We start from the raw sequence: 13225 nt of genomic DNA on the forward strand, positions 1-13225 counted from the left end.
CTTGACAAGGTCTTGGGATCTGCCCGCACCGCAGAATGCCTGGTTGGAGCCTTTAAGGGTATCAGGCAGACCCCCTTCTCCGGCCAACACTAACACCGACCCAAGCACACCCGCCTGCCGCGCACTCCAGCACCCCTGCAGAGAAAGGCCGCCTTAGGGTTGAGTTTTCTTCCCAGGTTGCATTAGAACAAGTTCCAGAAAGGCCAAGTCCGTCCCAGAAGGGCTGCTGCCTGTGTGTGTGTCAATTTGGCCCTTCAGCTTTTGTGCTTCGCTCCTTCAGCAGAGCATTTCAGACACGTCTTGGAGGTGTGGGGCTTGCCTTGGGTTGTAGGCTGAGGCAGGCCTCGTTGCCCTGGGGGGTGGGAAAGATGTTGCAGAAGTGACTGGAGTCAGGGTGGCTGAGGGGAGGGGCCGTGTGGAGAGAGCAGGTAGCTGGTTCCACGATGAGGGAGGGCCTTGACCTCCCTCCTCTTCTTTGGTCCCTTGTTCTGGTTTCGGTCCTTAGCCCGTGTTGTCTGGTCTTATTGTTGGTCAGAGATGGTTTGGTCCAGAGCGTTCAAGGATGTAGCTGAAGGAGAGATGGCGGAGGGAGAAGGGTGGACCCCATCCAGGATGGCTGGAGAATGTGGAGTCCACGGAGAACAGGGCCTTCTGTATGACCTTGCCCTGTGAGGGGCTCATAGGGTCTGAGAGCCCACGCTGTTAGCTTGATTGCATCCTTGTTAGCTCTGGAGAAGCACGCGGACAAGGAGAACCTGGTCATTCTCTTCACGGACAGGTAGGTAGCTGGGGGCCTCCTGGGCAGGGCCCCTCAGCAGAGAGATGGAATATTCTAGAGTGAGGCCCTTGCAGAATAAGGGGGAGGAGGGGGGATCACTCCAGCTAGGGTTGTCTATAGTTTTTTTTTTGGGGGGGGGGTCTGTGAGCCCAGAAAAGACCATTCCCATTGGTGGTGAGGAGGTGCGCAAGGGGGCCTGCCCAGGTCGGGTGAGCCATGCTTCGAGCGTGAGGAGGGCACCGGGGTGGGGACCATCTCTCTGCCCAGGGTGGGGTGGAAACACTGCAGGCCAGGCCGGAGACAACAGGGCAGATCCGTTTCCCAGGGGTGGCTCGGAAGGAGGTGCCCTCATGAGCCCCTGCTCACCTCTGCCCTGCTCCCGATTCCCCCGGCTCTGGCTGCAGCTACGACGTGGTATTTGCATCGGGGCCTCGAGAGCTCCTGAAGAAGTTCCGACAGGCCAGGAGTCAGGTGGTCTTCTCGGCCGAGGAGCTCATTTACCCGGACCGCAGGCTGGAGGCCAAGTACCCGGCCGTGTCCGACGGCAAGAGGTTCCTGGGCTCTGGAGGTGAGGAGCCTGGGTGCAGAGAGCATGGCAGGGCTGGGCGGACTCCAGAGGGGTCCGTCCACTGCCATCAGGATGTCCCCCCTGCAGTCGGCCTCATCTCGTGAACAGCCACCCATCTGCACAGGGGAAAACCGGAGTCACCCCTGAATGTCCTCCCTCGGGCCCCCCACCCCTCAGTCCGTGGGCCGGTCATGCCGCTCCCGCTTTGAAAGACCTCTCGAGTCCACCCCGACTGGCACCGCCTCCCTTGGCTCCTGGCCGGTTGTAGTAGTCTCCTGCCTGCTCTGCCAACCTCTACCCTCACCCCTTCCAGGCCATTCTCCATCCAGCAGCCAGGCACAAATCCACACACATCACTCAGTGGCTTCATATTGCATGGAGGCTAAAATCTGTATTTTATTCTGGATTCCTCTGTCGAGCCACAGAAGAGGGTCCGCCCCCTGGCAGCCACGTTTCCCCATTGGCCGAGAGAGTTAGCACCATCTAGATGGCCTGGTCCTGGCCCAGGGCTGGCGGTGTTCTCCCTTTCCCTGGCTGGCCCCTTTTCCCGTTTTTCTCTCTCCTTACCCATCTGCACTGTGGCCAAGGTGCCGTGTGGGCTTTTTCCTCTGAGCCCCCCCATGCACTGAGTGACCGTGGCCCAGCCTCTGCCCTTCTCTGGGCCAAATTTCCCAGATGACTATAGAAAGGGGGCTCCTGGCCTCTGCCCCACCAGCTATGCTCTCCAGGGACTCCTGGTGTGATCCATTCGTTCACCACCCGTGTGGCGCCCAGCACCTGAGCTGGGGCAGGTTAGTGGGTACAGTGATCTTTCTCTGCGAGCTCAGTGGGAATTTGTCACCAAGTGGCATTAGCTAGCAAGGCACTTTCAGCTTACGGACACTACCTCTGCTCAATCCAGGAGGACTTCTAAGAGAAGGTGAAGGAGGGGGAGGTGAATGAAAGTGGATGCTGGGACAAGGCTCCTGACTTGGAGGCCGGAAGCTAAGTGTCTGTCTTTGTGTGTCCCCCACCAACCTGCAGGCTTCATCGGTTATGCCCCCAACCTCAGCAAACTTGTGGCCGAGTGGGAAGGCCAGGACAGTGACAGCGACCAGCTCTTTTATACCAAGATCTTCTTGGACCCAGAGAAGAGGGTAAGGGCCAGCCGGGGGGGTGTGTGTGTCGGAGGGGGGTGGGTGGCGCTGGGGCATCTTAATGCTGGATCTTGATGCTGCAGTGGGAGCAGCGCCCCTGAGGCCTGACCCCCTGGGTTGGGCATTGACACCCCCATGTATCCATTCACCGATTCAACGATGTATTCAGCAGCTACTTATTGGGCGCCTGTGTGTGAGATGCTGTCAGGTGCAGGGTTGGGATGTGGCAGTGAATGAGACAGTTGGGGTCTCCACCCTCATGGACCCTCAGGTCGGGGAGGCAGGAGTTTATGACCTCACATCTGTAGTGATGGTGTTGAAAGGAACCGACAGGCTGAGTTGCCCCTGCCCCACCTTGCCTGGGAGGCTCCCGGCGGGCTGATGAGGTCTTGGCCAGACTTATGCCCCAGCCTCCGAGCCTGTCTTCAGGAGAGGTCATCGAGGGGACTGAAGATGGCAGGCCTGGACCCGTGTCGCCCCAAACCAGCCAGTGTCCTCTGGGCAGGCAGGAAACTCGGAGAGTCCTTGGAGGGTCAGGATTCCTGGATTCTGCCCCGCTTACCCCCCCAACCCCTATCCGTGCCATGCTGTGTGACCTAGGGTAAGTCACTTCTCCTTTCTGGCCCTCGGTTTTTGTCATCCACGAAATAATGGAACAAAGCGGTTGGACCTGTGCAGTCGAAATGTGAACTTGATCTCTAAACTCAGTCCTTCCTCCTCCTTCCCCTTTGCCTCCTGTGACACCACTTGCAGAAGCTCAGGGTCCCAGACATAAAAGCGGAGCCGCTCTCTGTGGGATGAGGGCCAAGCCGAGGGTTCCACTTGTCTTCCTTGGCCTGGCTTAGGTCTCCATGAGACACAGTTGAATCTTGAAGAGGCAACATTGCACATGAACAGGGAACCTCAGGGCCAGGCTCCTGGGGTTCAGATGCCAGCTTAGGCAGTTATTAGCTGTGTGACCTTAGGCGAGTTAACCAACCTCTCTGTGCCTCATTTTTTTAAATCTGTAAAAGGTAGTACTTTCCCGTAAGGATGTTGTGTGGATTAAATTAATTAATGTATCTGTAGTACTTCGTGATTGACAGTAAAGCAGAAAACAAGCGTTTGTTGTCATCATGGTGGTTTGTGCTTGAACCAGCTGTTTCCCTTCGATGCCTTCCAATTCTGAAAGTGCCTGGACCAGCAGATCCTAGGGCGAGCAGCTGCCCCGGTGTGACAGGGCAGGGTGGGTGTGGGGAGAGGAGATGGCAGAAGTGGGAGGGCAGACTCCCCACACTGGGCGTGGTGGGGCCTCATCCCCTGCCAGGGCCTGTCCCTGCTACATCCTGGTGTCTCCTTTCCTGCAGGAGCGGATCAACATCACCCTGGACCACCGCTGCCGCATCTTCCAGAACCTGGATGGAGCTCTGGGTGAGCAGCCCCCACGGGCTCTCTGGCCACCGTGCTGGGAGGTGGCCTGGCCCCATCCGAGGTCCCCAGCAGCTGCCTGGATGTCCTGGGGCAGAAGTGTGTTTCTCGGGGGGTGGAGAAAGGGCCAAGAGGTCAGTCTAAGAGCCTGCGGGACACCAGGGCGGAGGCAGCCGCTCAGCCTGGGAGCAGCTGGGCGATGCTCACCACGGGTGCCTGCCCCCTGCCCTGCAGCCCTGGCTCTTACAGGGGAGCCTGCTCCCCTCCTTCCCTGCCCTCCCACCTCCCAGGTGAAGGCTTCCTGGGCTCGCATGGGGACTGACCTGACAGGAGGGCAACGGATGGCTTGGGAAGCAGAGAGGCTGCCTGGTCCTTAAAACCAGAAACACCCTGGGGCTGGCCCCAAATCCATGGCTGGTGATGACATTCCTTTGTCTTCCTGGGTGACCTCGGACAAGTTTCTCTCTCTCTCTCTCTCTCTCTCTCTCACACACACACACACACACACACACACACACACACACAAGTTTCTCTCTCTCTCTCTCTCTCTCTCACACACACACACACACACACACACACACACACACACACACACACCCCTCAGACCTCATTTTCCCATCTTTGGAAAGGAGTAGTTAGACCCAATAGCTGATTGGTGATTTTATGGGGTAAGTGGAATCTTATTTTTTGAGAATCTAGTGAACACTATGACTCCTTTCTTGGGAAGGTGCAGAAGTGTCCACATCCTTTTGTCTGTGGCTTCTGGGAGTGCATGGACCTACATTAAGAAGCCTGGTCCAGAACACTTTTGGGGAAGCCAGGAACTTACGTGGAGGGGCCCCCTCGCATGACCACCTACACAGAGGGCCTGCCTTCCCAGTGTCTCCCAGGCTGCTGATGAAAGGCCCCTCTGCATTTATAACTGTCGGACAGGCAGTTTCCTCCTGCTGTCTAATGGGGTCAGAGCAAGAGGGTTAGGGTCCTGCGGGAGGAACTCTCTCCACCAGGACAGGATCTGTCCCCCACCCTGCCCAGGACTCCCCCTTGGGCTGGCGTATTCTCAGTACTGCTCTGCATGCCTGTCAGAACGGCTACCCCAGCCTCTGTCCCGGGGCTTCTCTGAGCTGGAGCTGAAGCTGGAGCTGGAGCTGAGATGTTTCAGGTCTTTGCTTTGTCCCTTTCCCTGCTTCTGGCTCCAAGAAGTCATCACAGTAAATACTAGGGGTTGCTGTGGATTCCGTGTGCTGGGCAGGGTGCTAAGTGCTTGCCCAACATGGACTCCTCCTACTCTTACCCCCATCTCACAGATGAGGAAATTCAAGGCTCAAAGAGGTGGTGTTGTAGCCCGGAACATGCCCTGGGTGGAAGCTAGGATTTGAGCTTGGCCTCTGGGCCTGACGGTGGATGTGTCTGTGCTTTGTGACCCCCAGATGAGGTCGTGCTCAAGTTTGAGATGGGCCACGTGAGAGCGAGGAACCTTGCCTACGACACCCTCCCGGTCCTGATTCACGGCAATGGGCCTACCAAGGTAGGGAGAGGCCCCAGCCCACAGGGAAAGAGCGGGAGAGAGGCCAGAGGCCCAAGTCTGCTCTCATCGTGACCCCACAGCTTCTCCTTGGGGTCAGGGCCCCCTGGGCCCCGTTGCCACCTCGCTGCCTCTGTCCTTGCGTCTGAGTTCAGCGTGGTGCCTTGTCTCCTTGCTGTGGTGGTCAGTGATGTTCATCCCTGCTCAGCTACAGGACACAGAGGAGGTCACTGTCCCCATCAGGGCCTCAGCTGGGCCACCTGAGTCATCTGCATCCCGTCATCCCAGGGCAGACTTGTTTCTTCGTGCAACAAACATTTACTGAGTGTTTGCACTGGGATACAAGGCAGAGTCAGTCTTGAGCGGGACAGACTGGTTCCTGTGCTCCTGGGGCTCAGAAGGAGCTGGGGTGCAGGCCAGACCTCATGGGCCCTGGGGAACCAGCCCTGGCTTACAGCACACTGCTTCAAGTGTGGTCCTCGACCCCCTCCGCTCCGCCCCCCCCCTCCACTGTGTCGGAGTCACGTGGCCGGGAGAGAACAGGGCGAGTGTGAAAGCAGATTTCCTGACCCCGCTCCAGAGCTGCTCTAGTGGGACTCTCTGGGGTAGGGGCCTGGCCAGCAAGCTGCATTTTACAAGCTCCTGGCAGATCCAGAGGTGAAGGTACGGCAGAATGCCAAGCCCTCCCTCTGCCCTCAGAGCAGCTTTGGAGATCTCCGGAGGGACAGAACATTCTCTCCAAAACCTGCCCCAAATAAAGTCACATTCCTGCCCCATTAGAGGGCTGGGGTGTGGGTACCCCAGGGGCCGATGGAGGTGTGACTCAGTGGTTACAGATGGGTGGGCCTGGCCCAGACCCCACATCTCAGACCCCATGTCTCAGACCGCACGTTTTCCTACAGCTGCAGCTGAACTACCTGGGCAACTACATCCCACGCTTCTGGACCTTCGAGACGGGCTGCGCTGTGTGTGACGAGGGCCTGCGTAGCCTCAGGGGCATTGGGGTACAGCCGCCGGTTGTGAGGGGCTCGGTCTCCTTGGATGGGGTGGAAGAGACTATTGTCTTTGGTGGGAGGTAAAGGGATCACCTTTCTGTCTGGGGTTCCATCTTCCTCTTCACCCAGGCACCTCCTCCTGGAAGCCTTCTCAGATTACACATGGCTCCAGCTCACACCCCGCCCCCAGCCATGCCAAAGTTCTGGTTCCTTCAGCCTGAGTCCTCCTACAGCCCCCTCATCTCACGGACCTTACTCCTCATTTATAGCTCACTTCAAACCCATGCCAGCCAGGCTGTCTGACAGCAGGCCATCAGCTGGTCCTGGCTCCAAGTCTAGGCTCACTCTGCCCAGCTGGGACCTCCTCCTCCGGCTTCCTTCTGCTTCCACGCCGGTCCCTGCTTCTGCCTGCCTGCACACACTGCTTGGAGCTGCGTGGCCCAGGCCCCTTTCCTGCTAAGTCTGCACACCTCTGCCTCCGGCTCTGGGTCCCTCAGGCCACCCTACGGGCTCAGCAGTGGCCCGGTGGCTGGACATTGCCAGCCCCTCACGCTGCCCCCCTCCCGATGCAGGATGAAGCTCTGCCCACAGTCCTGGTCGGCGTGTTCATCGAACAGCCCACGCCGTTCCTATCGCTGTTCTTCCAGCGGCTTCTTCGTCTCCGCTACCCCCGGAAACAGATGCGGCTTTTCATTCACAACCACGTGAGTAGCAGGCCCTTGGTGGGGTTGCCGTGTGGCTGGGGTAAAGGCGGACCGGCTGGGTAGAGGTGTGACCTTGGGTACATTCCTCAACCTTTCTGTGCTTCAGTTTTCTCCTCTCTTAAATCGGGAGAGAAGAGTGCCGACCACGGGGATTTGCTACAAGGGTTCAACAAGTGGGCACGTGGGATGCAGGGGCGCCTGCCATGGGGGAGGCACATGATAGGCGCTCCTCGCTGTCAGCATCGGCGTGGTTTCCCTCCCTGTCTCATTCAGGCCCTCCTGATTTGATTCGGTGACAAATGGGTTTTCACACCCCTGCGTACCTTCTGGGGAATCGGGGAGAGCCCTGAGGCCTGCTGCTTTGTGGGGAGCAGGCCCGGGCTCAGGATTCCCGGCTCCTTCCCTCTCCTCTCCTTAGCTGGACAAAGTCTCAGCTCTGCTTTTGCTTATCCCAGTTTCCATAATTGGGGTGCCAGATAGACTCTCCGGTCCTCCCTGTTGTCCAGGCTCCTTGTCTTCATGTCCTCTTAACTGCCCCATCCAGTGTCACCCCTTTCTGAGACGTCTCAGCCCCGACAGTCTACACCCCATGCCCGGGGCCCCACACCCAGCTCTGCCTGGGCCACAGACATTCATTTAGCTGTGCCACATGGAAACAGGAGAAGGGTGTGGGCCTGGCCCTTGGGAGGCTCCCGGCTTCCCTGGAGACGTGAAATGGCACAACCATGAATTCCGACTCTGTGACTGGGCGTGAAAGAAGAGAGCACTCACAGGCCTTCTTTGGGGTCCTTCTGTGTGCTCCGTCTGTCTTGTTGGCTCCTGACAGTGACCCCGTGAGGGAGGCACAGTCACCTTCCCATTTTACAAGGGAGGGCACCAGAGCTGAGTCGGGGGAAGTGGCTGGTCAGAGGTCACGCAGCTGAGTGTAGCAGAGCCGGGCTTCGCTCGAAATCCTGGGTTTGCTTCTAGAGTTCCCGCTCTTTCTACTTCCCCAGGCAAGGGGCCCGGGTGTGGACTGTTGTTTTTCCAAGTGTGGCCCAAGGATCACCTGGAGCGTTTTGCAACGAAGCAGATCCCTGGGCCACACTCCAGACGAGAATAAATGACTCTGGATATGGGGCCTGTGGGGTCGGGGGGTGCTGTCCTAGAGACAGGCTCTTTAAGAGGCCAGTGGGCCTGGCCTGGTCCAGGGAGGATGCTCAAGGATGGCTGGGGAAGGGCACTCCAGGCAGGAGGCCTGGCATGGGCAAAGGCCTGGAGGTCGGAGAGCCAACGGCCAGCAGTGTGTGGGGACTGAAGGGGAGTGGATGCAGTCCCAGAGGGTGCTCCGGTCCTGGGGGGTGGAGCCTGTGTCCGCCTCCTCACCCTCCCTTCCCCCACCCCTAGGAGCAACACCATAAGGCTCAGGTGGAGCAGTTCCTGACAGAGCACGGCGGCGAGTACCAGTCCGTGAAACTGGTGGGCCCCGAGGTTCGGGTGGCCAATGCTGACGCCAGGAACGTGGGCGCGTGAGTTGGGGGCCACTGCACCATGGTGTCTCTGCTGACGGTCGTGGGCGGGGCGGGGGCGGGGGCTGGTCCCAGGGTGTCAGGAGCATCAGGCCAGATGCTGTGTGTGTTCTCCAGCAAGTTCCTGCCCCTGTCTGAGCCTCAGCGTCCCCATCTGTCAAATGGGGAAATGCTCTCTGCCCTGCCCACCTGGGGGCTCCTGGGTGGGGCTGAGCAGTGTCATTTGGGTGCAGGAAGGAAATCAGAGAAAGAGGAAGAACTGGAGGGCCAGAAGTAGATAAATGCTGACAGAGACCATCTCTGATTTTTCCCTTATTATTCAAACAAACAAACAAGTCATCTGTGTTGACCGTGGAAGAATTAGTTCAGATCCGAGGCTGGTGAACTTTCCTGTAAAGGACTAGGTAGTAACTCCGTGTGCGTCGGCTCTGTGGTGTAGCATGACAGATGTGACTGTGCTCTAACAGAATTTTATTTTATTTTATTTATGCATTTGACAGAGAGAGGGAACACAAGCAGGGGGAGTGGGAGAGGGAGAAGCAAGCCTCCCGCCGAGCAGGGAGCCCGATGCGGGGCTCGATCCCAGGACCCTGGGATCATGGCCTGAGCCGAAGGCAGACGCTTAACGACTGAGCCACCCAGGCGCCCCCAGAATTTTGTTTATGGACCCTGAAATTTGAATTTCATATGGTTTTTATGTCACTTTAAGAAAAATTTTTCCCCCAGCCATTTAAAACTGCAAGACAGTCTTTAGCTCATGAGCTGTGCGATACCAGGCAGGGGGCTGGATCCGGACCGTGCACTCCAGTTTGCTGAGCCCTGGGCCAGATAAACAAAAAGAGCATACCTTTGTAAGGCTTTCCAGCCAGGTCACCAAACTGCGCTTCGGAAGGGCAGAACCGGTTTACCCCCCTAGCCCCGGGCAGTGTAGGAACCTGTCAGGGGGCCATGCTTTCCCCAGTACGGGGGTTTTCAGGGCACCTGACACCAGTTGCTGAGTGAGCTCTGGGTGTTCACCTTGAGAGGCTAGTATAGTAGCCCAGGGTCTGGGTTCCAACCTGCACCGGGGCTGGCCTGACCCCTTTAAACACCCTTGGCTGGTTCCCTGTGGTCATGGATGGGGACAGGCCTGGAGAGCAACAGCTGCAGGGCACTCCGGGACCCTGGGTGAGGAGAGGATGGCGCCAGAGCCCCACCCCCGCTGAGCCCAGGTCCCCAACCTGTAGGGACCTGTGCCGGCAGGACCGTAGCTGTACCTACTACTTCAGCGTGGACGCCGACGTGGCCCTGACTGAGCCTAAAACCCTGCGCCTACTGATCGAGCAGAACAAGTGAGGCTGTGGGTGGGCGGCAGCAGTCGGCCGCCAGGCCCTCCGAGCCCCGGCTCCCACTCCGGGCCCGCCCTGCCGTGCCTTCCTTGTCCACCTCTCCCTCGGCCTCCCCTCCTACCCTGTGCCTGCCCCAGCCTGGCAGCCTCGGCTCGGTCCAGGATGTTCCCTCCTCCCACCCTCTGCCCCTGGCTGCCCCGTTGGAGGGGGTGGGGACCCCAGGTGGGCCAGCCCCCCCTCCCCCGCTCCAGGCCCTCCCCCAGGGGGTGCTTGCGGGTGGAAAGGTCGCCACCCTCCCCTTCCCCACACCCAGCTAGATCTGCCCCAGGCTCCCTGTGGGCCGAGGGATTCCCACTGAGGTGCTCCCTTCCTCAGGAACGTCCTTGCCCCCTTGATGACCCGCCATGGGAGGCTGTGGTCGAACTTCTGGGGCGCGCTGAGCACAGATGGTTACTACGCCCGCTCTGAGGACTATGTGGACATTGTGCAGGGCCGGCGTGTGTGAGTACCTGCGGGGTGGGAACCCCCTCCTCTGTCTCCCCCCCCGTGGTACTATCCTCGAAGCCCTCAAACTGCTGCTGGACCCAAAGCAAGGACGACTGCAGTTAAACACATGGAAGGACTTCCTGACAATTCTCCTGCCCCCGTGGGCCCAAGTCAGCCCTGTTGTGCCCTCCCAGCCTGTGACTTCCCCTCGCCCGGGGCCCCAGCCCCCCAGCCTGTGACGGGCCTGCGGCCCCCTCCATCCTCCTCTCTCACCCTTAGGGGTGTCTGGAACGTGCCCTACATCTCGAACGTCTACCTGATCAAGGGCAGTGCCCTGCGGGCCGAGCTGCAGCAGACAGACCTGTTCCACCACAGCAAGCTGGACCCCGACATGGCCTTCTGTGCCAATATCCGGCAGCAGGTCGGCCTGGGCTGGGCAGTCAGAGGAGGCCCTATTGGTGGAGAAGGTGGTCTCTATCTGCCACCTTACGCCCTGGAGCTTCTGAGATGCCAGGGCCTGGTGGGGGGCACTTGGGGCACCAGGCGTGAGGCCTGGTCCTTGGGGTCTGTGGGGATCATGTTAGTGGACCCGGTTTCCGCACCCCTCTATTTTATGTACATTTTCAATAGAGCCAAAAACCCCAAAGTTTCCACCTAAATATACTCCCAAGTCACGTGCCCGAGAGACACCCTTACCATACCCCTGCACGCCACCCAATATGTTTTTGTGGTTATTTTTTTTTAAAGCGACAGCACGATGACGTTTTCCCCATGCCCAAGACTTCAGGACCGGACACCATCCTTTGCTTTTACGCATTTGTTCTTTCATTCCCATTCGGTCCTCCAGGAAGCCCTCCTTGGTTGTATCCCATGTCAGGCCTGGGCTGGGTGCTGGGGAGATGAGGTGGGGTGACCCACACTTGGTTCCCTGATCTCCAACTTAATGGGCAGAGGAGGCTGCAGCCGTGCCTCTCCTGGGCCGTGCATGGGACTGTGGGGGTCGGGGTGGGAGTCTCTTCCATCCGGCCTGTTCTCCCTAGGATGTGTTCATGTTCCTGACCAACCGGCACACCTTTGGCCACCTGCTCTCCCTGGACAGCTACCAGACCAGCCACCTCCACAATGACCTCTGGGAGGTGTTCAGCAACCCCGAGGTGAGGCCCTGGCTGGATGGGCAGGGGAGGGAGAAGAAGGGACTCCAGTGAGCCTGCGGGTTCAGCCTGAGGAGGGGTCGGGCCCCGTAGGCCACCTGCCTTCCCCCACCCCAGGGACCCAGTTGGGCAGGGCAGGGCTCTTGAGAGGCAGCGCCATCTAGTGGAGGAGGAGGGACCAGGAGTCAGGCCTCCCTTGGTGGACCATCGGTTGAGCCTGTCTTTGGGGCCTCAGTTCTCTTAGCTCTAAAATGGGTATACTATCCCAGTCTCACTCACTTCTGAGGGTGTCGTGAAGATCAGAGGAGGAGAGAGTGCTGAAATGTTCCTAGACATTGTGAGCCTGTGGCTGACGTGGGTCCACGCACACACCTGTACACACACATGCACGCACATGCACGCACCTGCACACACATGCAGGTACACACGCGGACACCAGCCCCTGCAGGCACACGTTCACCCACATTGCACGGGGGAGGAACTGGGGGAGGAACCCCCTCTTGGAGCGTCCTGTGGAGTTGGGCAAGGGGTGAGCCCAGCTGGCCCAGGCCAGGCCTGAGGACCCCGCCTGCGTGCCCCCCCCCCCACCTACCCCCCAGGACTGGAAGGAGAAGTACATCCACGAGAACTACACCAAGGCCTTGGCAGGGAAGCTGGTAGAGATGGTAAGGACTGGGCATCTCTGGGAACAAAGGTGCTGGATGTACACCCTGCACCTGCTGTCGGGGATGAAGGACAGAGGGAGGAAACTAGCTGCCCCAAGGGAGGTGGGGAGGCACCTTTCTGGGCCCCAGCAGCGCCTGGGTGAGGGAGTGGGTGGTAGGATGGCCCCTCCTCCTGTTGTCGCTTCCCGGCTGGAGTCTGCAGGGGCCTTGGGACCTTGGGTTTCTCCTCCGGCCCAGGCCCAGGCGAGAAAGAGGAAGAACATCCCCGAATTTGGTCTCAGCTGGGGACCAGGGGCCAGTAGCGAGAAACTGTGCACATTCCTTTCCTGGCCCTGCACCGGGAGCCCTTGGCTGAGAAGGGCCAGCACTGAGCTCTGCTTCCTTCCCCTTTTTGCGGCTCGCAGACCAGGGCGTGGGGAAGGGCCTGGGCTGCATGAGGGGCCTTGCCTGTGGTGGCTGCCGCAGAGGGCTGTGGAGGTGGGGGAAGGTGCTGCGGGGCCCCTCTGGACCCCTGTGACTGAGTCCCCGCCCTCCCCAGCCTTGCCCAGACGTCTACTGGTTCCCCATCTTCACGGAGGCGGCCTGTGACGAGCTGGTGGAGGAGATGGAGCACTACGGCCAGTGGTCTCTGGGAGATAACAAGGTGGGCGTGGTGCCTGGGCTAGGGATGCGGGGAGGCCGCCCCTCCACCCATGCCTGCCCTCCGGGCTCTTTCCCTGGCAAGCAGCCAACCTCTCTGGGACTCTTCAGATGGGTGCTCTGGCACTTAGGAGTGGGGGAGATTGGGAAATGGGATGGAGTGTGGGTCCCCGAGCTGCCGGGACCACGAGATGACTGGGAGCCTCCTTAATCTTGAATTGCTTGATTTCCGGCTCCTGGTTTGTTATTAGAATGATTTAGCTTCCTTTACCAGATTGGGTGTGTCATGGGGGAGGAATGAGCAAGTGTGGGATGAGGAAGAATTAGGAACATCC

General features: G+C 59.2%; 1 protein-coding gene across 1 annotated transcript; it reads left to right on the forward strand.

The window, feature by feature from the left end:
* The first annotated feature begins 35 nt into the window (after window positions 1-35).
* On the forward strand, window positions 36-13116 carry LOC148161257 (procollagen-lysine,2-oxoglutarate 5-dioxygenase 1-like). Its single transcript, XM_088020837.1, has 15 exons — window positions 36-42; window positions 727-778; window positions 1183-1346; window positions 2370-2482; window positions 3829-3892; window positions 5320-5417; window positions 6317-6418; window positions 6982-7113; window positions 8500-8621; window positions 9848-9952; window positions 10325-10450; window positions 10715-10856; window positions 11476-11589; window positions 12186-12251; window positions 12790-13116. The coding sequence occupies exons 1-15, from the start codon at window positions 36-38 to the stop codon at window positions 13099-13101; spliced, it is 1719 nt and encodes a 572-aa protein (XP_087876963.1). The 3' UTR covers window positions 13102-13116.
* Window positions 13117-13225: the final 109 nt, after the last annotated feature.

The sequence above is a fragment of the Eumetopias jubatus genome, unplaced genomic scaffold (assembly GCF_037043125.1).
Source record: "Eumetopias jubatus isolate StellerSeaLion01/CBP00866 unplaced genomic scaffold, mEumJub1_p1.0 scaffold_320, whole genome shotgun sequence".
In the NCBI taxonomy this organism is placed as follows: domain Eukaryota; kingdom Metazoa; phylum Chordata; class Mammalia; order Carnivora; family Otariidae; genus Eumetopias; species Eumetopias jubatus.

Excerpts from the sequence above, each read along its gene's own strand:
- LOC148161257 (XM_088020837.1), top strand. Across the intron at positions 779-1,182 it reads GTCATTCTCTTCACGGACAG|CTACGACGTGGTATTTGCAT; the intron begins GTAGGTAGCTGG and ends CTCTGGCTGCAG. Across the intron at positions 6,419-6,981 it reads GTAGCCTCAGGGGCATTGGG|GATGAAGCTCTGCCCACAGT; the intron begins GTACAGCCGCCG and ends CTCCCGATGCAG.